Source organism: Pristis pectinata, chromosome 5, assembly GCF_009764475.1.
Source record: "Pristis pectinata isolate sPriPec2 chromosome 5, sPriPec2.1.pri, whole genome shotgun sequence".
Lineage (NCBI taxonomy): Eukaryota > Metazoa > Chordata > Chondrichthyes > Rhinopristiformes > Pristidae > Pristis > Pristis pectinata.
Genome location: NC_067409.1, coordinates 34,516,943 through 34,543,814, shown reverse-complemented (window position 1 = coordinate 34,543,814; position 26,872 = coordinate 34,516,943). Strand labels below are relative to the sequence as shown.

General features: G+C 40.0%; 1 protein-coding gene across 1 annotated transcript in view; it reads left to right on the top strand.

Annotated features, from left to right (window-relative positions):
- The first annotated feature begins 1,762 nt into the window (after positions 1 to 1,762).
- The window catches only part of LOC127570364 (voltage-dependent L-type calcium channel subunit beta-2-like), a 291,296-nt gene continuing 266,186 nt past the window's right edge, over positions 1,763 to 26,872 (top strand). The window contains exons 1-2 of the mRNA XM_052015851.1: positions 1,763 to 2,081; positions 3,682 to 3,774. Coding sequence (XP_051871811.1) covers positions 2,013 to 2,081; positions 3,682 to 3,774 — 162 coding nt within the window. The 5' untranslated portion in view covers positions 1,763 to 2,012. The remainder of the gene's footprint in view (positions 2,082 to 3,681; positions 3,775 to 26,872) is intronic.

Sequence of the window (26,872 nt, the reverse complement as noted above, 5' to 3'; positions counted from 1 at the left end):
GAGGATTTGACTACAAGGCAGAGACTACAGAGTTTTGCAGTGACCCCATCTGTAGTTGGCATGGTAGTGTAGTGGTTAGCACAATGCTTTACAGCACCAGCAACCTGGGTTCAAATCTGGCCACTGCCGTGTCTGTGTGGGTTTCCTCTGCGTGCTACGGTTTCCTCTCACATTCCAAAGACGTATGGGTTAGGAAGTTGTGGGCATGCTATGTTGGTGCCAGAAACATGGCGAAACTTGCGGGCTGCCCCCAGAACACTCTACGCAAAAAGATGCATTTCGCTGTGTGTTTCGATGTACATGTGACTAATAAAGATATCTTATCCTATTTGGTTTCTTCATAAGAACATAAGAAATAGGAGCAGGAGTAGGCCATCTTGTCCGTCGAGACTGGTCCACCTACCTGCCTTTTCCCCATAACCCTTAATTCCCCTACTATGCAAAGATCTATCTAACTGTGTTTTAACTATATGTAATGAGGTAGCCTCTACTGCTTCCCTGGGCAGAGAATTCCACAGATTCACTACTCTCTGAGAAAAGCAGTTTCTCCTCATCTCCATCCTAATTCTATTCCACCGAACCTTGGGGCTATGTCCCCTAGTTCTAGTCTCACCTACCAGTGGAAACAACCTTCCTGCCTCTATCTTATCTATCCCTTTCATAACTTTATATGTTTCTGTAAGATCCCCTCTCATTCTTCTGAATTTCGGCCAGTAAGGTCCCAGTCAACTTAATCTCTGAGGAAAGATGTTCTTGACATGGACAGAGTACAACAGAGGTTCATTTGACTGATTCTGGGAATGGCAGGGCTGATGTGTGAGGAGAGATTGGGTTAATTGGACCCTGCATTTGCTGGAGTTTTGAAGAATGAGAAGGAATCTCTCAGAAACATATTGAAAGGTCCATCATAAAATCAGAAGTGGGAATGTTGGCTGATGGTTGTCACAGAGTTATGGAGCAATACAGCACCAAAACAGTCCCTTTGGCCCACCGAGTCTGCACTGACGATCGACCACCCACTTACACCAATCCCACGTTACTCAGACATGAATCCCATTTTTATTCTCTCCCCTTTCTCAGCAACCTCCCACCCCCCAGATTCTATCACCCACCTACACAAGGGGCAATTTACAGTGACCAATTACCTTACCGATCTGTACATCTTTGGGATATGGGAGGAAACTAGGGAAATTGGAAGAAACCCGGCAGTCACAGGGAGAATGTACAAACTCCACACAGACAGCAATGGAGTCCAGGACTGAAGGTGGGTCTCTGGCAGGGCGAGACAGCAGCTTTTCTTGCTGTACCACTCTGGTGCCCATGTTCAATTCCAGTTGGAACCCCTCAGCAAATGAATCAGACCACACCTGCATGCAGCAACACATGCACACCCTGAAACGTTAACTCTGTTTCTCTCTCCTCAGATGCTGCCTGTCCGGCCGAGCGTTGATTATATACCTCTAGGGGTGATTTTTTGACTTGTGCTGATGCGGTTAATGTTGTCCATTGTTCATGCACCAATGAAGTATATCCGTCCGATCAGTTAAATACATTATTTCCATTGCAAATCCAGTGGAACTACACCCCAGTTTGGTGTGGCGGGACGTGAATGAGTGGATGGCGCTCTCCCCCGAAACAACGAGGAAGCCTGACGTCCCTCACTCCGCCCCTACAACCCACCGCTGCTAGTTGGCATCTCCCGTCTCCGGCACAACTGCAACCAAGGCAGGCGGCGTCTGTCCACGCCGGATACCGTGCGGAGCAACAGCACAGTGGCCGAAGGTGCAACAGAGTCCGATTAAAAAAGACAAATAAAGGAGAGAAGCGAAGTACTCGGAGGCGGCTACCAGCGAGCATCGGGCTGGGCTCCTGCTCTCGGAAGGGATGCCAGCTCTCAGTGTCTAACCGGCTCTCGCAAGTGGACGGGGAGCAATGACAATTCGCTCTCTGCCGTGCAGAGTGTCTGTCTACAGCCGGGGTCCCCGTCACTGAGAAACAGCCCAACCTGTCAGATGGTTCGCGGCAACATGTCCAAAACTCAAGAGATTCGGATGGGTATTCTGGAAACCCCAAATATCCAGGTAACTAGAGGCTGGTCGTGTCTTTGTCATAAGGACATTTAATCGCCTAAGTTTTTTTTAAAATTTAAATTGCAGTTTGCATGGTGTGTGTGTTATATATGCACGTATGAGGTGTGTGCATGTGTGCTGCCTCTCTATCAATGAGAGGCTTTTGCTCTCCACAAGGAACACTTACTTGGAGCTGGTGTTGACCGCTCTGCCATACAGATGTTATCATCGGGTTAAGTCCTTTGGTGGAGGCGGGGAACAAACTTATTAAAGAGAAGGCTCTGGGCAGAAGCAAACATCTCTGAGGGTGTAATTATTGAATAATAAAACAAAATGTAATGAAAAGTTGCCTGCCATTGGCTGCAAGGCAATTTAAAACTGAAGGTAATTGATGAGAATATCAGCTAAAGAGAAGTTTGGTAGGATCGTGGTATAAAGCTTGTTTTTCCATGGTCGGGACTGCTTGCTGCCTGGTTGTAGACAGGACTCGACGTGCAGACTTACTGTGAAATATTGGTTATTTGGAAGATAATGGCATTCCTTACGTATTCCATTTGGTATTCCTTTCAACATTAAACCTACTTTCACATATTAAATATATGTAGTGTCGTCCACCTTAAGCTTATATTATACCAGTCTCACAGTAAAATGATTGTTTTATGCTATAAGTTGAAATGTTTGCCGAAATAGGGCATAGAGCTAGACTGCCCAATATCTGTTCGAGGATATGGGATGCAAAAAAAAACCTAGTCCTCCACTTGAAACAAAAAGACAAGAGTAACGTTTTTCTTCCTCCCTAAGTGAATAGTTTCCCAGAGATGCTCTTTTTTCTTGAAAAAAAAGATAAGTGCTCCCCACTTTAAATACATAATAAGAGAAGTACGTTCTGGTAGTTGAAGTTGTCTCCACATTTGGTGAAAATAATGGTGTATGAGTATCTGGATGATAACCACGTAGCTGCACGATACAGACTGCAGGTACCGAGAAAGCAACCAAACTACCTCATTTTGTAAAGAACTTTCAGAAGTCACCAAATCAGTGAGTGATTTGAAACCAAGTAATTTAAAACAGATTTGTGCATGAAGCATGTATTTTTCTTTTATCTATCTGTAGAAGACTACTGAGAAGAGAACCTTTTTTTAAAAAAAAAGTTTTTATTTTCCTTTGGCTAAGCTTGGTTTATGTTTTTTGGCAAAATAGTTAAATCTCATAATGATTAATTTAAGCACCCAGCATTAAATGAGTTATTTGTAAAATCAATAATATGTCAAGACCTTGAATCTCCTCCGTTCAAATTGGGCAGAAAGCAATCATTTCAAAGAGATTCTCTAAGATGCTTTTGTACTTTCTTTATTAAATGGACTTCAATATTATATAATCCTTACCAGTGTAGATATCTGCTGAGTTTGGTGCTTTTTTAAAAATCTGAATGTTCTATGAAATTAATAATACAGTATTGGTGTAGGTTTCAATTTTCCTAATGCACTAATGCACTATCAATTCAGGAAAGATATTGCTTTGTGGATTTCTTATTGCTTTTAATTTTAATAATTAGACAGAGTATTGAAGCTGGTTTGCAAGATGATAATCTTGTATTATTTTCTCTCCCTAGTCATCTGGAAGAGGTGCAATAAGGAAAAACAGATTCAAAGGATCTGAAGGTAGTACCTCATCAGATACTACATCCAACAGCTTTGTGAGACAGGTATGGTTCTTCTTAAATGTTTGTGTTTTCGGTGATTTTGAACTAATAGTTTGTCACCAATAATCAAACAAACATAGTAAATATTAAAGTTAAGGCACATTGAATTTCACTGTCTGTATATATTACTGGACCACAGGCAGAGATTCCATTGTTCACATCCACACAAATTTAAGTCCAGTGCTATAGTTTGTTCAATACTTTCTAAACCACAGAATTCACATTATCCACAGTACAATCAGAAGAAATAACAAATTCTAATCCCAATTTCATTTTTTTTCCATACATGTAAACTAGATGCATCTTGTGCATCAATTTTTACATTTACGGAGGGAAAATACCTAACATTGGTGATAGCTCTTTCTGATGTCTTGTATAACATGTGGATTTTGGCTGACTAATATCAATTGACTAGAAAGACCATCAGAGTAACATATTTATCTGTGGATATGCTCTCAAATAGTTTGTTTTATGGTAATGTTTACTCCATTTTAGGCAAATTAGCAGGGGGAGAAAAGAGAATCCAATATATCTTCCTTTTAACCAAAAAGGAAATACTCAAGTGTCCATAAAATAATTGAGCATTTGGTGGCTGACTTTATTGGTCACTGAACCCTGAAGAGGTGGAGGCAAGCTAGTGAACAGGACTATTGGATAGCAGCTGGTTGTGCAAAAGACAGGTTGTGTTTCAAGTGATACTCAAGCAGCAACAAGCAGAACACAGTAAGCATGGAATACAGAATAATTTGTGAAATAGCGACTGAAAATAAGTGCACTCATGTGGCAGAATTCATGGCAAAAGACACCTCAAGATGAAACAAATCCAGACTCCATTTAACTCTTTATTGCATTGATGCTGGGCAGAGCAATGGTCACAGGCAGTATGATAATAAAGTCCTTCCCAAATCCAGGTCAATCATATTGATAATATTTATGTTGTACTTTTAACACATTTTTGACTGAAATATGTGTATACATTAAGGAATAGGACTACCATCTGAATGATCCAGAACTATACTGCCATTTCAGAAAATTGGTGGTTTTAGGGTAGGTATAAAATGTATGCAGATTTTCATTCTGCTATCTATGCCTAACCTCTTTGCCTTCTGTTCCTTTACCTCGTACACTTACTTGAAAGCAAAAATAAGCAAGCTCACTCACTGCTCAGTTTATAACGCATCAGAGCAATGACATGAAATGCCATTAGCGACACCAGCAAGTATACTTCCCCTGTTAGACTTCATTAGACAGTATTTGCTAGTGGAGAACAAGAACACAATATCTGGCCAAGGGTCTTCAGCAAAGGATAATAAAAACCCAAGATTTTGAATGAGAGCTTTTGGAATCATTAACTATTCAAATTAATACCTTGCTGCTTAAAATTAGCTCCAGCATTTTCAATTTCAATTTCAGTTATAATTTAAACTGTAGTCAACAGACGTCTGAAACCAGCTATCAATGTACTTAACTTCAACTGCTTTTAGTCTAAAATTTATAATGACAGCATCTAGTGCAGTTGAGTGTGAAATCGTGTTAATAGGATAGTCATACTGTCAGAAAATAATTTACTGTCAGCTGTAATAAAGAAATGCTGACAACATAGACACATTTACTTAATTTCTTTTCAATGCATTGATTATAGAAATTGCACAACATTGTTCACCAAGCAGGTTACATCTGATTTTATAAGAAAGTAGATTTTGCTTTACTGAAAACAAAATTCTAGAAATAGACACCAGGACAAACAGCATATCTGGAGAGAGAAACAGAATTATGCTCTCAAGTTGATGACCTTTCATTAACACAGGTGAGGCCACTCTGAGGAGGCTCATTGAGCTGAAAGGTTAACCCATTTGTTACTGTTGTTTCTGTTAATAATTTCTGTTGTTAAAATGCAATAATATTCATTTTTTTGGAAAAATTAAAGTTTAGAATTTTATGAATCATTACTCGGGCCTTCGCTGGAGTTTAACGGACAATTCGGGATATCACACATAAGGAATGATGGGTTCAATCCTGACCTCGGGTGCTGTCTGCGTGGACTTTGCATGTTCTCCCTGTGACTGGGTGGGTTTCCACTGGGTGCTCTAGTTTCTTCCCACATCCCAAAGATATGTATGTTAATTGGCCCCTGTAAATTGCCCTAGTGTGTAGGTAAGTGGTAGAATATGAGGGAGAGTTGATGAGAATGTGGGGAGAATAAAACAAAATACTATTAATGTAGGAATAGTGTAAATGTGTGGTTAATGGTCAGTATGAACCTGATGGCTGAAGGGCCTGTTTCTGTGCTTTATGACCCTATGGAGGATGCTTACTGAAATATTAGCAAGAATGGGAGATTTCATTTGCGAGGTCAGACTCTGATTGTTGCCTTTAGAATGTGGAAGATTAAACATCAACTTAATTAAAGTTTCAAAATATTGAAACATTTTGGTAGAATGAAGCTATTCTTTCCTGAGATCTAGGGAGGCAATGAGGAGAATTTGTTTTTTAACTCAGAAAGTTGTTGGAATTGGACTATATCTGAAGACACAATGGGAACTGTTTCAATAAATTATTTTAAAAAGGCATTAGGCAGACACTTGAAAATGAACTTAATGTGACATGGACAGAAAAAAAACAGGACAATGGCAATAAACATAACTGTTTATTCTAGGAGTCAGCACCAGTATGATGGGCCAAGTTGCTGCTTCCTGTAAAGAGGATTCTTTAATTTCTTCATACTAGCTTTGTCTACCAGCCAGTCCAATTCATGGCCCATTATTATTGGTAATTGGCATTCACAGGGGAAATCAAGCAGGGGAATGCCCCAAACCACTTCCCTCATTAATTGATTTAGGAAGCTATGAGATCATAGATTTGCTCATACAAGCCCATCCCAAGATATCAAGTATGTGTGCCTGTGTCCAAAACCCAGCAAACTTAAATGCTGTACTAATGACGGTAAATCTTTACACAATCTAATAACTACATGAGCAATGTTTCTTGTAATTTTTTGCTTTATGACATATTAAATGCTTGCTTTTGATATATCCACCTATGATTAATAATAACAAAAGAAAATGCTGAAAGGTCATTGACCTGAAACGTTAACTCTGTTACTCTTTCCATAGTTGCTGCCTGTTCTGCAAAGTATCTCCAGCATTTTCTGTTTTCATTTTAGATAGAGTCATATGGCACGGAAACAGGCCCTTCAGCCCAACTGGTCATGCTACCAAGATTCCCAGAATCTGCAGTTTTTTTGTTTAATGACTAACTGTATTTATCTCATAACCTTCACTATCCCTGATACAACCTCCACTTCCAAGTGTCCCATTTGTTCCAGCCTTTACTTACAACTCTGGCCTCTAAACCATAATGTCAGAATGCTAATATTGTATTGCTCTTTCTGCAGGTTTATAATATCCCTCTTACAGGGAAGGGTCCAAACTAACAGTTTTTTCTAACTATCAACACACTCATCATACACTCTCCTTTCATATTCAATACCACTTACTGTTTCTAATGGCTGTTATGTTCACGTTTTATATATTCAGTGTTAAGATTAATTCCAACAAAAAAAAGAGTTCCATTTACACAGCACATTATTGCATGTCCGAGAAATATTTGAAGGCAAGATTTACTGCTGTGTGGTCACTTGCAGCAATGCTCCAAATTATATATATACAAAACATCCACTAAAAGCAATGATAAGAACAAACAAACTGTTCTGGTGACACAAGGTACTGAGAAAATCTTGCCACACATTTTCATGGGAGTTCTAAAATGTACCTGAATAGCAGTAAGCAACTCAGTTTAATACAACTGAAGAACAGCACTGCTGATGATGCTTCACTCCCTCAGTAATATATTGAAATATCATTTCAGGTAATATGCCTAAGCTAAATATTTAGAAAAATAACATGTTTTTCAAATGTATAAAGGAAATGGACTTTGAACTATTCTAAGCTGAAAATCTTCCTTTTTGATGGGACATATTCCTTAAAAAACTTAGATCTTGCAATAAAATGGAATAACCCATTAGATGACGCATTTAATAATCAGTTGTCAACTTTGAAGGTTACATTGTTTGCGTTTCCAAGTCACCCCACAAGTTAATCAATATCTTAACACTTGGCATAAAAACAAAGTCTAAGAGTTATAGGTCTACTTACATTTGCATTCACTGAATATAAAAAAAAGAACTTTTCACTTATTCAAACAAATGTTTTGTTTGTGAAAGAATTTAACCCAATGTAATGAAGTTGCTAACATATGCAAAACAATAAAAATAAAGATAACTCCTGAACAAAAAGAATGTGACATACTTGAAAACCATACAAAGGGAAAACAGATGTCAAAATAGGAGGAGAGAGACTTGTCTAAGTGACTAGCACTGTGTTGAAGGCTTGAATATTGTAAAAGGTTGATATTTCTCACATTGAACATGGGAAGGCATTTAGTCTGAATTTCGCAGTAATGGCCACAGTAAGGGTACCGGAGCTTATGGCTATGATGTGGTAAATCAGGTAGCAGCTTCTGGCTTGAACACATGCACAGTTTAACATGGATATCCAGAGCTGATGTCAGGGATGTCCCATTTTTCCACACTACCTCCCTGCTGTATCCTTGTTAATATACTACACAACAAAATGACTGCAATGGCATGAGCTGCACTATTTATCCACAGTCTGCACGAGTTGAAATGGTTAGTCCTGGTGCTATCCAGAGTTAGTGCAGGTGAATTTCACTGACTTGTTTAAATGGGTATGAGAATTGTGTGAGAATTGATGCCACATGTTACCTGCTGCTTTTTCAGTTCCATAATAGTATTGCTCAGCCAGCATGAGGCATGCTGTTCATTGGCTAGATGCAATAACAAGCGGCTAACATTGTGAGTATTAACGAAAGCTGACCTGCACTAATTAAAGCCAGCCTGTACTTCTTAAAGGGGAGCTGTACTGTGGCTGGAACAGGTGCTGGATTCTGTGTGAATCTAATCTGGGAAATCCTTTTCTTTGTATCTACGGTGGAGGAACTAAAAAGGAAGAGACAAATTGTGTATCCATAGAGGAACAACATATCTTCAGGGAAATATAAGCAAATAGTCCTAGAGTTCAGTGAGGAGTCTCAAGCTTCATGGCAATGGATGCAACATCACAAGAAGTTCAGTGACTACACAAAATAAGGGAGACACAAGAGACTGCAGATGTTGGAATATGGAGTAAAAAATAAACTGCTGGAGGAACTCAGCAGGTCAGGCAGCATCGTGTAGGGAAATGGACAGTTGATGTTTTGGGTCAAGAGCCTTCATCTGGACACAAAATCAGGACCAGTGAATGCTCCTTTAAATACCATACCCTACAATTGCAAAATTAGCCTCAAATTCTCCTCAACTCATCACTTGCCTATTAACAGTCTTTATAAATTTGGACTTGTACCTGACACTTGTATGCCCCACCATCCCCTCCCACACTTAATTCAGAGGCTAGCATTACCCTTGTGTCCCCACCTTGTACACACTGCCAGTAATTCAATCTGATAGCCACATCAGCCAAACTTTCTGTGCATTTAATGCAGGCTACATGGATCTTAGAAGGATTTTGAAAAGGTTCCACATGACAGGCTGGTCAAAAACATAAAAGCCCACTGGATCTAATGCCGAGCAGACATTGGATCCAAAATTAACACTGTAGAAGTTAGGGGTGAAAGTACTGAAATTTCTTACCAGTGCTATTGTATCACTAACATTGGATATTTAATGCATTTATATTGGTGGCGTTGTCAAATTTCTTACTGGTGAACTGCGCTGGTTTATTTTTATCCCTGGAGGCAGGAAGCAAATGGTAAAAGTTGACAGCTTGTGATTGGAGATCTGTTATAAGCAGAGTCCCACAGAGCTCAATACCTGATAGCCTGATTTTTGTAATACTGTATCTATCAATGATTTAGACTTGTATGCAGGGAAGATGATGAGGAAGTTTGCAAATTATACAAACATTGGCAAAGTGATTGGCAGGGTAAAGGAAAGCTTTGGACTGTAGGAGATAAAAATGGTCTGGTCAGTTAGGCTGAAAAATGGCAAATAGCATTTAATGTGGAGAAGTTTGATGGAGCAGATTTGAGGAGGAACAACAAGACAAAGGAATGTAATGAAAGGGAAGGCATCAATAGCTGAGGAGGAACAAAGGGATCTTGGAGTGTGTGTTGACAGATCCTTAAAGCTGGACACGTCAGAGAGGCATACAATATGCTTTTCTTTATTAGCACAGAGTAACTACAGCATAGAAGCAGGCCCTTCGGACCATCTAGCCCACACTGACCAAGGTGGCCACCTAAGCCAGTCTCATTTTCCTGCATTTGGCCAATATCCCTCTAAACCTTTGCTATCCATGTACCTGTCCTTTTAAAAAATGCCCTTGTACCTTGCCTCAACTGCTTTCTCTGGCAGCTCGTTCCATATACGCACCACCCTCTGTGTGAAGAAATTGCTCCTCAGGTCCCTTTTAAATCTTTCCCCTCTCACCTTAAACCTATGCCCTCTAGTTTTTGCTTCCCTTTCTCTAGGAAAAAGACTGTGTCTATTTATGCTGCTCATAATTTTACACATCTCTGTAAAATTTCCCCTCAGTCTCCTATGCTCCAAGGAATGAAGTTCTAGCCTGTCCAACCTCTCCCTATAACTGAGGCCCTCCAGTCCAGGCAACATTCTCATAAATCTTCTTTGCATTTTTTCCAGCGTAATGACTTCTTTCCTTTCACAGGGCGACCAAAACTGTACATAATACTTCAAGTGCGGTCTCACCAATGTCTTATACAACTATAACATGATGTTCCAACTCCTATACCCAGTGCCCTAACTGATGAAGGCCAACGTGCCAAACGCCACATTCACTACCCTGTCTACCAGTGACGCCATTTACAGCAAATTATGTACTTGTACTCCTTGTTCCCTCTGCTCCATAACGCTCCCCAGGGCCCTACGATTCACTGTACAAGTCCTATGCTGGTTTGACTTCCCAAAGTGCAACACCTCACACTTATCTGAATTGAAAGCAATTTGCCAATCCTCGGCTCACTTACCTAGCTGATCAAGATCCTGCTGTCATTTTTAATCACTTTCTTCACTGTTTACTGTTCCCTCCAGTCTTCCAAAATTTCAGCTGTGGCTAAAGATTTAGCAAATACCTCTGCAAGGGCCTCTGCAATTTCTTGCCTAGCTTCCCACAAGGTCCAAGGATGCATTTGTTCAGGCCCTGGGGATTTATTGTACTCTAAAGCTCCAATACCACCTCCTTAGTAATTCATAGGTGGTCCAAGATATCACAACTCATTTGCCTCAATACCTTAGCATCCATGATCTTCTCAACAGTAAAGACTGACGAGAAATACTCATTGCAAATCTCACCCATCTCCTGTGGCTCCACACATAGATGGTCATGCTGATCTTTAAGGAGACCTATCATCCACAAACTTACTAACTATGCCTTGTACATTCTCATCCAAATATAAATAACGAACAACAAAGGTCCAGGCACTGATCCATGTGACACACCGCTAGTCACAGGCCTCCAGTCCGAGAAACAATCACCCTCTGTTTCCTACCATCTAGCCAATTAGCCTATGTCTTGCACTGTACTGCTGCTGCAAAGCAACAAATTTCACGACATATGTCAGATAATAAACCTGATTCGGATGCAGCAGACATTCCCTGGACTTATGCAGAATTGGCAGATCATGTCTCTCTGCATGCAACACTTTTTTGATCCCAGGAATACTATTTTGGTCCTCAATTTGGTGTTCAAAACCTTCCAAACTAGCCCATCATGCAGTGACTTATCAAAGACTTTGCTAAAATCCACTTAGACAACATCCACCACCCTGCCCTCATCTATCCTCTTTGTTACCTCTTTGGAAAACCGATTTGTCAGACACTATTTTCTACACACAAAGCCATGCTGACTAACTCTAATCGGACCTTGTCCATCCAAATACTGGTGGATCCTGTCCCTCAGAATCCCCTTCAGTAACTTACCCACCACTGTTAGGTTCACCGGCCTGTAGTTCCCCGGCTTAACAGAATTAACACTAAAGCAATTTCAAATCCAGTCGTTGCAATTGAAAAGCTGCACACTTTCTGCCCATTAACTTTGACAAGAGAGAATGAAGTCAGCTGTCTCTGTATAAAAAAAGATTCAGTCACTACCCATACACAATGGACAGTAGGATGCTGAAAATATCTCCAATGCTGGAAGAAGAAAGTCAGTTCCATTGACAGTATAGCCCTTGTCCAGCTCTAAGTTTGCAGTTGGCTGGAGCAGCGTGACAGATTTCAACAAGAATATCTTCACTGGGAGTGCAGGTACTTCACAATTCAGAGTCTCAGTCAGCAAAAGCGTTTGTCCTCCCCATTCTCTGCTTCTTCAAGCATCTTGTCCCCTTTGAAGATTCTCAATATCCAACTCAGAAAGAGAATGGCACAAAAACTGTAAACAAATAGTTTGTGCATAAACCTTGACATAAGCTAGAAATCTAACAACACTTGCCACATTATTGCCTGTAGAGTTTCATAACATGAAATGGCTTTCGAAAGTACAAAACAATTACTGACATATGTTATGGACTAGGTTACTATTGGTGAATGTCCCTTTAAGATAGACGTAGTGGTTTGTGTGTGTGTGTGTGTGTGTGTTGGCGTGGTTATGACAACAGAAGATAAAGGATGTAATGACATTTTTGAAGCAGACAGTCGGAATCAGTCAGAGGAGAGAAAGAGAGAGAGAGAGAGAGAAACACCAGCCTGCTAGTTCCTCTATCGATGGATGAGAAACAATAACTGTGTCTGTCACTACAATCCACGTATGGATTTTTGGGGTAATCCGGTGGAGTCCACCTTGTCGTTAACCTGTAGAGGGAAACAGGTATTTGCGTGGACGGCCACGTCTCAGATGCTTTTCGGGGTGGCAGATACTTCGGAACAAAGCAGTGGAGTTCACTTTGTTGTTGACCTGTAGAAGGAAACAAGAATTTGTGTGGACGGCCACAATTCGAGATCCTTTCGGGGTGAGGAAGATGCGGTGGAGTGGTCACTGCTGAGTAAACACTGAGGTGTTGTTTGGGTTCCATCGTGGAACATTTGGATTTCATAATTACTCTCTATTTTCTCTCTACATCTACGTTTTGTCTTCAGTCAACGGTGGTTGTTGAAGAAGCCTTTGCTCACGTTTCACCTTATGGCTTGCTGAACTGAACTTTAAGAACCATTCCTGGATTTGGAGTTTGGGAATTTGCCACACACACACTACGAGTTTAGTTTTTGGGGTTAATGTTTAAGGTCTAACATTTTTACTTCTAACATTCTAACATTTTTACTTTCATTTTTCTTATTATCGTAAGTAGTTATTAATAAGGTAGTTTTAAACACTTATACATGACTCAGAGTGTTTCTTTTGTTGCTGGTTTGTAACACATATTAGCAACAACCAGGAGAAATTAAGTAGTAATGTGCAATTGTTAAAGTGTTCACTGGTTGATTGGAGGAGGGGTCCCTCTTGTTCTTTAATCTCAGAATTAGGTTTATTATCACTGACATATGTTGTGAAATTCATCGTTTTGCGGCAGCAGTACAGTCCAAGACATGAAGACATAAAAATTACTATAAATTACAAAGCTATGTTCACCTTTTTGCTTAGGACATGGTATCGAGCACCAAAATAGTATTCCTGGGATCAAAAAAGTGTTGCATGCAGACAGACATGATCTGCCAACACTGCATAATTCCAGGGAATATCTGCTGCATCTGAATCAGGTTTATTATCACTGACTTGTATGTCGTGAAATTGGTTGTTTTGTGGCAGCAGTACAGTGCAAGACATTAAAATTACCATAAATTACAAAAATACATAAATAGTGCAAAAAGACAAATAACGAGGTCGTGTTCTTGGGTTCATAGACCATTCAGAAATCTGATGGCGGAGGGGAAGAAGCTGTTTCTAAAATGCTGAGTGTGGGTCTTCAGGCTCCTGTACCTGCTCCCCGATGGTAGTAATGCAAAGAGGGCATGTTCCAATGGTGAGGGTCCTTAATGATGGATGCTGCCTCTTGAAGATGCCCTCAATGGCAGAGAGGGTTGTGCCTGTGATAGAGCTGGCTGAGTCTACAACCCTCTGCAGCCTCTTTTGATCCTACGTATTGGAGCCTCCATACCAGGCAATGATGCAACCAGTCAGAATGCTCTCCACCGTACATCTGTAGAAATTTGCAAGACGTGACATAACAAATCTCCTCAAACTTCTAATGAAGTAGAGCCGCTGGCATGCCTTCTTCATGATGGATTAATGCATGGATTAACCCTCTCATCAATATGATACTGGTGCAGTCAGCCAAACAAACTCACTACACATCCTCTATGTTATTTTTGTGGCCATCAATAAAATGGGCTCCCAGTGCAGTGTTAATCCAAGATAAGCAATAATTGTTGTCATAAAATCATAGGGTTATAGAGTTGTACAGCATTAAAGCAGGCCCTTCAGTCCAATTCATCCATGCCAACTAAGAGCTAGTCCCATTTGCCTGCATTTAGCCCATATCCCTCTGAACTTTTTCTGTCCAGGTACCTGTCTAAATGTCTTTTAAATGTTGTTATTGTACCCATGTCTACCACTTCCTCTGGCAGCTCATTCCACATACCCACCACCCTCTTTGTGGAAACATTGCTCCTCGGGTCCCTTTTAAATCATTCCCCTCACCTTAAATCTATGTCTTTGGGTTTTAGACTCTCCTACTCTGGTAAAAACACTGTGACCACTTATCTTACCTATGCCCTTCATGAGTTTATATACCTCTATAAGGTAAGCCCTCAGCCTCTTATGCTCCAAGGGAAAAAGTCCAGCCTAAGCAGTCTCTCCTTATATCTCAGTTCCTCCAGTCTTGGTAACATCCTTGTGAATCTTTTCTGCACCTTTTCCAGCTTAATGACATCCTTCCTATAGTTAGGTGACCAGAACTGTACACAATACTCCAATTGTAGTCTCACCAACATCTTGTACAGCATAATGATGCCCCAACCCTTGTACTCAATGCCCTGACCGACAAAGACAAGTGTGCCAAATGCCTCCTTCAACTTGTCCACCTGTGTCACCACTTTCAGAGAACTATGTGCTTGTATCCTAGGTCTCTCTGTTCTACAACACTCTTCAGGGCCCTACTATTTACAGTGCAAGTTCTGCCCTGGTTTAACTTGCTAAAATGCAACACTTTGCACCTGTTCAAGTTAAATTCCACCTGCCAAGTTTTGGCCCAATTTCCCTGTTGATCTAGATCCCATTGCAATCTTAGATAACCTTCATCACTCTCCACTATACTACCAATTTTGGTGTCATCTGCAAACTTAATAACCATGCCAACTACATTCTCATCCAAATTGTTAATATAGATGAAGAACAATAGACCCACCACTAATCCTTGCAGTACATTGCTGGTCACAGGCCTCCAATCTGAAAAACAACCCTCCACTACCACCCTTTGTCTTTTTTTACCAAGCCAATTTTGTATTGTTTTACAACCACAGTGGCCCTGAATAACTCTAACATCACAATCTTAATTAGTTTCCTCAGAAGAAAGTCAGTGCAGAAGATTTAAAGACTTTTTTTCTCTCTTTTGATTCTTTTATCTCTTAGAAATAATAAATATTTTAAAAGCTAATCTCAATGTTGGTGATCATGAAATTGCTGAATTATTGCAAAACCTATCTGGTTCACTTTTGCCTTTCAGAGAAGGAAATCTGCTATCCTTACCCAATCCATCTGGCCATCAATCCTTACCCATGCCATTTGTGTGGTCCAATCTTCTATTCAGTTTCTTTACCTCATTAAATTCTGATTTATACCTCCTGACATGAAAGCTGGCACAAGCTGTTCAGATGATGTTGCTGAATTTCCCATCTACATGAGAAACAACGTGTAGATGGGAAATTCAAGGCAGTCAAGGATAGATCCCTGGTTGTGACAGGTTAGTTAAGGGTGGACCAAGGTGGGTATGGTCCTATCCAGCTGGATAATGATGTAGTAGCTTCGTAGACAACAGCTAAAGACTGAAGATGGGACAGATAGTACAAGGGTGGATAGTTTAAGGAGAGTCTTAAAGAAAGGGAGGGGAAGTGTAGGGAGGGAATTTACGACTTACGAACAAGGCAGCTGACAGCTTGGCTGCCAATGTAGAGGTAAGCAAGAAGCATTGTGGGGTTGGGGGGGGGATGGGGTGGTGTGGAGTGGTGGGAAATGACCCTGGACAGGAGAAGCATAACGATTTTTATATCCAAAGGATGAGAAGCGATGTGGAGGTATTTTAAGACAAAAAGACAAATTTTTAGAATTGAGCCTTGGTGGACTAGAAGTCACTATAGATCAGTGAGCAGAAGAGTGAAAGGTGAACATAACACAGTCCAAGTAGGTTAAAGGAGTCAAATATATGTAAAAACTCAATTATGGCAGATGCAAAGTGGAAATCCCTCCAGGCAAGCATTACACAGTCAAGACTGGAAGCACCAAGGGCTCAGTCACACAGAATACAACTGATGATATGGGAAAAGTCACAATAATATTTAAAATTACTTTTAATGTGGCATAGAATTTTACCAGCAACAGTGTCAAATGGTATCTTTCACTATATTATTGTATAATGGAGTGTGGCCATATTTGTTAGTGGGCTCTATTAATGTTTAAATAAGTAGTTGGGATGTCATCAGTTAAATGCATAGCATTTTGTTGCTCAGTAATTAAACTCAATGGCACCAAGATCAGCTGATTTCCTTGTAGTTATTTATATTGAATATAATTTAGATCTCTCAGTATTTTTCTGCATTTCAGAATACCACTCTTAAAGTACCAGTTTTGAAGTCATTTGCTTAATTATTATTTGTTGCTATGGGTTATAATTTTTATTTAATCCTGCTGTAATTAATTATATTGATCAGAATGATGACTTAGTCAGGCTTCAAAGAAACCAATTTACTGACCTCCAACAGGAGAGCAGCGAGTAATTGAATTTTCTTCTCATCCAGGGCTGGTCTCTCACAGAGATGAGATGTTTGTAGTTTTGCAATAGCATAGTTCATTATACACATGACCTCATATAGAAACATTAAATGTGCCACTTCAGTACATAATGTAAAGTTTAATGTGAGTTAAATTGGGAAAGTGTATTGTAAATGATTTCCATTATATGAAAATAAAAGAACAAGAATTATCAGTCTATAAGCAGTGATCACTGAATGATTTTGCCAATCTATTATCTCTTTTCATCGTTATCCAGCTGGTACATCTGAGCTCCATCCTCTGCCCACCTCTAATGGGAACTGAACCAGTGTGATAGCAGCATTAGTGCTGTTGCCACGCCGTTCCAACAACCCAGGTTCAATCTTGACCTTGGGTGCTGTTTGTGTGGAGTCTGCACATTCTCCCTGTGATGGTATGGAATTCCTCCAGGTTCTCCCGTTTCCTCCCACATCCCAAAGATGTGTGGGTTGTTTGGTCAATTGGATTCTGTAAGTTACCTCTAATGTAAAGATTAGGCAGGGAAATCAGAGGGATGTTTGTGTGTCTGTGAGAAGGAATAGGTTCCAAGGAAGTAAGTGGGGGAAATGGGACTGATGGGATTACCCTGAGCTCTGGCATAGACCTGGTGAGCCAACTGGCCTCCTATACTGTAAGGAACATCTGAGAAATGCACAACATATGAAATTTGGTTGCCCACCTGATTTTTCAGGCTACTTCAATGTTTATTGATTATTTCCCTGAAGCATTTAAACAAAGCCTGAAGAGCATCATTTAAGAATTTGTACAGTTCTCTGGCATTTGTGTTGAACTAGCAATGAATCATAAACCTACCCATATAAAATGGACATTCAGAATTGCTGGCGGCAATGCTTAATGCTGGACTGCATTTAAAGAAGGTCTTTAAAAAGATATAGCTGTATATTGAAGACTGTATTCCAAGTTTTATTTTATTTATCTTCCTTTTATGTCTGTTCAGCACTGAATTGGAGAGGAGGCATTATGCCAAGTGTTTTTAGAGTTCCCTTTTTTTTGAATTTCTGCAACTTTGGCACATTGCAATCCCACAGGAATGACCTATTTCTTCTAGTTTCTTTCTTTCAGAAGAGGTAAGGTAGGCAGGTCAGACTGCACTCTCTTTATCTGGCAGCTCTGTCCTTTCACAGCCACATTTCCAGAGTCAGGAACAGGTTTGGTTCTGCATTGGTTGGAGAAGCTGTAGAGAGGGGCTGCAGTCACAGCCTCTGCCTGAGCTTCTGCAGCTACAAGGATCTCATCACAGGTAGTATAATGACTAACTGTGCCTCTATGGTCTCTGCACCCACTTCCTTCAAGGCATTCTGCAATACTGTCCTATGGGCACCTCTTCTCACTATCATTTATGTATTAATCCTCCATTTGTCTATCATAGAGAGAGAGTGAGTCATGGAGTTGTACATCAGCGAAATGGGCCCTTCGGCCCACCACATATATGCAGACCTTTATGCCAATCATGTTCTTGCCCGCATTAGGTCCATGCCCTTGCCTATTCAAAAGGCTGTCTAAATATCTTATGTTTAAGATATCTTATATTTATTTTCTGATGTTTCCAGAAGCGGGAGAGTCTAGGACCAGAGGGCACAGCCTCAGAATGGAAGGATGTCTCTTTAGAACTGAGATAAGGAGGAATTTCTTTAGCCAGAGGTTGGTGAGTCTGTGGAATTCATTGCCACAGACAGCTGTGGAGGCCAAGTCATTGGGTATATTTAAAGCGGAGGTTGATAGGTTCTTGATTAGTTTGGGCATCAAAGGTTATGGGGAGAAGGCAGGAGAATGGGGTTGAGAGGGAAAAATAAATCAGCCATGATTGAATGGTGGAGTAGACTCGATGGGCTGAATGGCCTAATTCTGCTCCTCTGTCTTATGGTCTTGTCTCTTAAGTGTAGTGATTGCATTTGACTCTACCACCTCTTCTGGCAGCACGTTCCAGATACCAACCACACCGTGTATTAAAAAAAAACCTCCTCCCCCTATCTCTAAAATTCCTTTCTCTCACCTTAAAGCTATGTCCTCTTGTTTTTGATACCCCATCATTAGAATTGTGAGGGAGAACAGGGGTGGGTGGTTGAATCTATCATTATCCTGTACTTTGGCCATAAATCAGTTTTCCTTTCTCCACATTTATTGTGCAGGTCAGTGGATTTTGCCAGCTATTTTTATTATTCAGAGGCTGAAATAGATGTAAAAATATTATGTGGCTTTGTAAAGATTACAAGCATTTTAAGCTCTATCTGACCTACTTGTGCTGAAGTTTGCAAACCACCTCTGCCTGCACATAAGTTGTTGTCCTGCCCTCAGCAAACTTCCAATGCCCAAACACAATATGTAAATGACGCTGAGCCATCAGAATCAACTGTGTTCAGTAAACTGATGCTCAGGTGGATGCAGATAAAGAGCCATCACCCAAATGAAGGTCAGTTGAATGTCTGACTGGAATATGAATGTCATTTTTTACGGTGGAATAGACAAACTGAACATGAAAATATATTGCCTTTTATACCCAGTGGTTATACTATTTACAAAGTTCACAATTTCAATTTATTTTGTGCATTACTTCTAAAGGATGGTGCACAGTGTGTTTGAAAACAATGAATACAGAGATCATTTTCCTTTCCATTGCTCCAGTATCACTAATATTTGACATGTTTATTTCCATGATTTTGTTTTTATTCACTTCTGATTTTTTTTTCTTGTCTTTGGTTCTGCTGTGCCTGGTTAAGTGACAAACCTACTTGAAATATTTTTATAAACTAAGCATTTTACTGATACTTGAAACTATTGCCAAGGTTAAGAATCTCTAAACTAATGTGTCCAAGCAGAGACAACTTGTAATGAACCAGCCAACCTGATGTTCTCCATGTTTATAGGTTAAGAGTTTGCCAGCTGCTTGATCCAGCTACTCTCGTGGAAGTGTTTGCTGTAGTTCAATGCTTCCTGGGAGGATGGTCTTCCTCTGGGTCAACTTCCATTCCCCATCCCCCCCTGCACTTTTCAACAAATCTAATTCCACCCCACCCCCCAACACACACTCCCACTCCCACTCCCAAAATATTTTTGAACATATATTCCTAATCATCAAACACCTCAAAAACGTAACCTACTTTGGGGCATTATGGCCAAGAAAGATGAAGAAGACCAAATGGTCTCTATCTCTTTCTCAAGACTTTATCAATATTCAGTCTCAAGTTGTATTCGCCAACTGCTGATTGAATAGTTGAATGAAGTCGTTATATCTCAGTGTACACTCTTGAGCTGCCAGGAATCACCATTGTTGCACAATTGATAGGAACATCTTTCAAGTGCCAAGGACCAAGGCAATGATAAGGAAAAGGAAAACAGAATACAAGAGCAATCTAAGAAGATACATAAAAAACAAAGTGTGAGAACTTCTACATAATGTAATATTGAAAAAGAATAGCTAGTCTGAGACAGGGAAAATTATATTGGAAATAAGGAAATGGTAGAGAAATTAAACAAATAGGAAAAACTGAACCAAAATGATGACAGGAGGAAAAGACCAGTTCTGATACAGACAGAAAGAGTGAGCTACCTAAAGTTGGAGAATTGGATATTGAGTTCGGAATGTTTGGATATTTGGGAATATACTGGCATGAACTGATGATGGGTTAATGGACAGAAGACAGTGAGAATAAATGGTCATTTTCGGGCCTTTGACTAGAGGATCAGTTCTGCGACCATATATGCCAAAAATCTATATCGATTATTTGGATGAGTGGATCAAGTGCATTTTGTCCAAGGTTGTTGGTGATGCAAAGATGTATAACAGTGTAGGATATGAAATTGATGCAGATAGGCTTCAGGGAGATGTATACACAATACATGAATGTACAAGGATGTAGCAGAAATACCATGAAAAAAGCGTTATGTCATCCATTTTGGTAGTACAAAGAGCAAGGCAGAATATTTTTAAATGATGGAAGATCAAAAAATGTTGATATTCAGTAGGACTGGGGTGTCCTTGTGTGCAAACTACTAAAAGTTAGCATGCAGGTATGGCAAATAATTATGAAAGTAAATGGCTCATTGGTCTTTAACGCAAGAGCCTTTGAGCGCAAGAGTATAGACATCTGGTTCCAATTAAGTGAGGCCCTGCTGAGGCCACATCTGGAATGTTGTGCACAGATTTGTTCTCCCTACCGAAGAATGCATACACTTGTGATGGAGGGAATGCAGTGAGTGATCACCAGATTGATTTCCGGGAATGTGGGATTGCTATATGTGGAGAGCTTAAGCAGACAGGGCCTAAACACTGCTGCATTTATAAGAATGAGAGGGGATCTCATTGCAATGTAAAGCATTTTTATGATGCTTGAGAGGGTAAGAGTACTACAGGCTTCTGTTTGCTCCAAATGATGTATTGCTTGACTGAAATATCTAGAACCAAAAGTCGGAGTTCCAAAATAAGAGGTGGGCTATTCAGAATGGAGATCAGAAGAGATTTCTTCACCCAGAGGCTAGTAAGTCTTTGGAATTTCTTACTCAAGAGGGCTATGGAGGCTCAGTCTCTGCATGTATTAAAGAAAGAGATCAGTAGGTTTTGAAATATTAGGTAAATCAGGTGCAATAGTGTTGGTGTAGGAAAGTGGCACTAAGGTAAAAGATCAGGCATGACCTTATGGAATGGTAGAGGAAGCACAAGGGGTAAATAGGCTATTCCTACTTTTTTGTTCTAATGTACTTGTATGCTGGTCCTCCTGTTGAGAATGACATACATTGGCCTTGGATGGGAAACAAAGCGAGTTTATCAACAGCAAATGGTACAGAGACTGCAACATGTAAATAATTTCCAGCTGTTGGCCTGCTGCACGCTTATTTGATTTCAGCATCCTATGAGTGTTAACCCCATTGCTGATTGGCTGATTGCATCAGCAGCTGGTAACTTCCTGTAAATGCAGCCGTTGTCACCCATCCTGATGTTCAATTCAGAATTAGACTGAAAATAACATTCCAGTTAGCAATAAAGTTTAAAAGACAAAGACAAGCCAATAATGAAAGAAAAGCCAACAATCACTTAATAAAGTTGGATGAGGCAAATGGTAACAGAACTGAGTTTATAACATGAAGCCTTCCTGGGGCACACCAAAGAGCTCAGCAGTCACTCAAAAACTTCAGACCTCCTCATTGGTTACACCATGACCTTCCTCAGTGAGAGAATTACAGATCAGAATAAGACCATTCAGCCCAACTGGAGTATATCATTGTCTATTCTTCCAACAAGCTTCCTCCCATCTTGCTTCATCGCATGCTTCCCCTTCTAGTCCTTAAACCAGTGAGAAACCTACATCAGTTTGCAAAATGTAAATCCTTGTCGGAGCATGATCATATCACTGGTCTATAATCAGTACATGTGAATTGGGAGCCAGCCAGCTCTGTTAAAGCCAGAAACAGCAATCCTTCAGCTAATATGGCAGAAAGGCATTTTTTTCAGATGATGTCAATTAACTGTATCTTGGAAAAGGTTTTTTTCCTGACTTGTCATTGAAGATTACTGGACATCTGGGTCAGTCATATTTCGGATGTTAAATGATGAAAGTTAGCAGATGGGGAGGAAATAGATAGGGTCAAATGATCGTACTTTGTTAAAAAGAATATTTACAAATATGAGATCTGGACAAGATTTAATGAAGTGTCTTAAGCAAAGGGTCTACCACATGGCCAGGAGACCACCGTTCAAGTCTTAACTGCTCCAGGGCTCAAAAAAATTTGTTATATTAATTACTTGAAATAAAATCTATTTGATCTTTGGCTGAGACAGGTCTAACTATAAACACTGGTGTATAAAGGAATGGCAGTCCTGGGTTTCTTCAATCCTTCCTTGAACCACCTATTCCACAAAAGAGACAATGCAGAAATTTTAGCCACATAACTTATCATTGGAGATTTAGTATAAATAAACTAAGAGTAAAAGCAACTAAGACTTGAGACTCATTGTTGTTTCAAAGCAGATTATGCATCATGTACATCAGTATTGCATTGCTGTAATGTTTTTGTAAATCTGACTGCTGGCTTAAAGTTAAATTTTCAGATTATGAAATATTTTGTTATCTTTTAGGGTAAGCAAGAGAGTACGGTGGGCAATCCATTTGGTCTCCAATGCAAAAGGATAATTATCCTATTATGGCATGCTCTCCTATTAGTGTCATGGATAAAGTTACAGGTTTTAGTTCATCAGAATCTAGGCATATTATGGAAACAGACTACCCACTGTGAAGTTGGTTGAAAGACTGAACTCTAACAACATTTCTCAAATGCATTCTCCGCCCTCTCACTTCTAGCAGAGGGAACAAATCTTTTTCTGCACTGCTGTTATCAGCAGACACACTTTGCTCTTTCTGCTTATTTCTGCCAAGTGGAATAAAGTTTGGAAATGTTGGATCAGAATTAAAATGAGATGGCCGCGCTACTTAAATGTGTGACTCTCAATATGAAAATTCAACACTGGAAATAAGATTTACCTGAATTTTAATCCCCATTTATTAATCACCCAATTTTATTTTTGTTCTTTCCCCTGACAACATCTGAAGCATTTATTTTCAAGATCCCATAGATAACAAATATTGAAATTTTCGTAATTTTATAGCACTTTTTTGTAGTGGCTTGAAATTTGGAATTTAGGGATTGGGGATGGAAAGGAAGACTAGAAAAAAGTTGTTCTATCCAGCTGGATAAAACCCTCCACAGGTCTGCCTAATAAAATGGTGCCTAAGCCTAAATACAGACCTTCCCTCCATGAACTGCTTGGTGGATGGCTCCAAGAGTGATGTTAACACATTTATGGAGTTGACGGTAAGTTGAATGTTTCACATGCCTGACCATTTGAAAAGATGGGCTGGAGGAGATTTCAGCAGTGTTGGAAAGAGGAAATTGGATTCATCAACACAATCAAAATCATGAGATTAAAAACTTCAAATTAAGCTACAAAATGAATATTTTGCAGAACTGGTGAGGTGCAGGGAGGTTCTGATATGTCATTAATGTTACTTTATCTTCATGACTTTCAACATCACTTGTATAACTCTAAAATCTGTTCATAAATTACATCTATCACACTACTGAACACCCAACACCCCCACCCTAATCCTCCCCAGCACCCCCTGCTGTTCCCAACCACGTCTACACCAATAAATGTGTATGAACTTATTAGAAAAATGTTAATTATACTTGTTGGAAAAATTAAGGATGTTTGGAGTGAACAGAGTTTTTAGTCTAGAAAATAAATTGGGATGGATTCTATCAAAGTGGGTTGCTTTGGCAATAAATTATGACCTAAAATGGTAAAATCCATTGGTTCACTGTTCAGTTTTTTTTAATTAGACATGAGAGATGATGTTTGCAAGCTATCTTGTTTGATTCAGAGCCAGACTTTTACTGGTTGCTTTGGCTTCCCCTTGTTCTTCATCAGCAGTTGCTTCGGGTTGACTTGCTTCCATTCCAGCATGTTAAGAGGTGGAAGATACCTCTACACTATAGCCAGCAGAACAGCAAGTCTTGACACCGCCTTACCCTTTCAGTATATGTGTTACTAAGTTCAAAGACGTTACTGTGATATGATTTTTAGTCGCAACCTTGTTTGTTTTCCTGATTCTTTAAAATAATTTAACAAATCAATAAAGAAAGGCAAATGTTAAGGTAAGATGGAAGATAGTAATGAAGGAACTTTGATCTCTCTCCTAATTGGCTCAATTAACTGGTACGTACACAGAAACATTTGAAAAAAGCTTATCATCCCAGATCTATTCTATTCCAGTCAGATTCAACTTTCTGACAACACGAACACTGCAATTGAGAAAGCACACTTAATGCAAGGAAACAGAACATTTGCCAGACTGTCTCCTGCTGTTTTCCTGGCTGGACAGTCTACACCAAAGGTTCATAGTCTCAGGATAATGGATTAGTTATTTAGTCCAGATAAAAGGAGAAACTTCTTCACTCAGATGATTGTGATTTCTCAGTAATTCTCTGCTCTGTGGGATGCTCAGTTGATGAGTGTATTTCAGACTTAGATCAATGGATTTTTGGGAATGGAGGAAATTGAAGGACATAGAGATTGGATGGGAAAGTGAGGCCATGGTTAATGATCAGCCAGAATCGCATTGAATAGCCAAGTGCGCTTGATGGGCTACATGCCCTCCTGTTGCTCTAACTCTTCATGATCTTATGACTCCACATTTGCTCATGGTGTCATGACAACAACCTTCCCCTCGATGTCAACAAAACAAAAGAGCTGGTCATTGACTTCGGAAAGGGGGCAGTGTACATGCACCTGTCTACATCAACGGTGTCTACACCAAAGTCGAGAGGGTTGAGAGCTTCAAGTTCCCAGGAGTGAACATCACCAATAGCCTATCCTGGTCAAATCACGTAGATGCCACGGCCAAGAAAGTTCACCAGTGCCTTTACTTCCTTAGGAGACTAAAGAAATTCGGTAGGTCCTCTTTGACAATCACCAACTTTTATCAATGCACCATAGAAAGCATCCTATCTGGATGCATCACGGCTTGGTATGGCAATTGCTCTGCCCAGGACCGCAAGAAAACGCAGAGAGTTGTGGACACAGCCCAGCACGTCACGGAAACCACCTCCCTCCTTGGTCTTTTCCTCTCGCTGCCTTGGTGAAGCAGCCAGCATAATCAAAGACCCCACCTGCCCGGGTAATTCTCTTTTCTCTCCTCTCCCATCAGGCAGAAGATACAGGAGCCTGAGGGCACATACCAACAGGCACAAGGACAGCTTCTACCCCACTGTGATAAGACTATTGAACAGTTCCCTTATACAATGAGATGGACTCTTGACCTCACAATCTACCTCGTTGTGACCTTGCACCTTATTGTCTACCTGCACTGCACTTCCTCTGTAGCTGTGACACTTTACTCTGTACTGTTATTGTTTTTACCTATACTACCTCAATGCACTCTGTACTAACTCAATGTAACTACACTGTGCAATGAATTGACCTGTACGATCAGTATGCAGGACGTTTTTCACTGTACCTCGGTACAAGTGACATTAATAAACCAATACCGACACCAAGAAGTGTATGAATATCAGCTGAGGAGAGAATCAGATAAAATTTGACTGATATATTCATTTTGAAGGCTTCCACATAAAGAATGTTTTTTCAGCAAGGTCCCTGATGATAATCACAATTCAAGGAAATAGATTTGGTGAATATAGGAAATGTGTTAAGAAAACCCTTCTCTTAAAAGCTTATCATGTCACAAAGGGTCATTTAAGTTCCAAAACTAATTTAGTCTGAGTTAAGCATGAAGTTAAAATGTTTAAAACCCAACACCTTCTCTTAACATAATTCCAACTATCCAATCTTCACGTTTGATGGATAGAGAGTGGGCAAACAATCCATCCCCAGAAGGCAGATGGATCATTAAAATTATTGCAATGATCTGTTTAAACTAACCACGGCCCCGTTTTGTGTGGTCCCCTTAAACTCCCAGGAGCCACGTTTCCTCCATTGTCTTGAAAATCACCGGGGCCACATTTCCTGCACTCCCTTTAAACTTATTGACCTCACTAGAAAATGCATTATACGATTGTGTAACACATAAAAAATGATTAAACATATGTTATGATATTAATAGGAATAGCTCTAATAGGCTGGAAAATCTGTCCGGCACCACCAAAGTCCTGAGTGTGGGAGGTTAAAAAGGAGATTTATGTCCCCTCATTCCAAATTCTAGTAGAAACATCTCAACATCTCTGCTGTCATGCCCCCTCATACATACATTGAGCATAGAACAGCACAGCACAGGAGCAACCCCTCCAGGCCACAATGTCTGTGCTGCCCATGATGCCATATTAAACCAATCCCATCTATTTGCAAAGGATGTGTATCCCTCCATTCCCTGACTCTTCACGTGCCTGTCCATATGCCTCTTCAATGTTGTTATTATATCTGATTCCACCACGTCCTCTGGCAGTGCATTCCAGGCACCCAGCATTCTCTATGTCTAAAACAATTACTTGCCTCACATATCTCCTTTAAACTTTCCCCT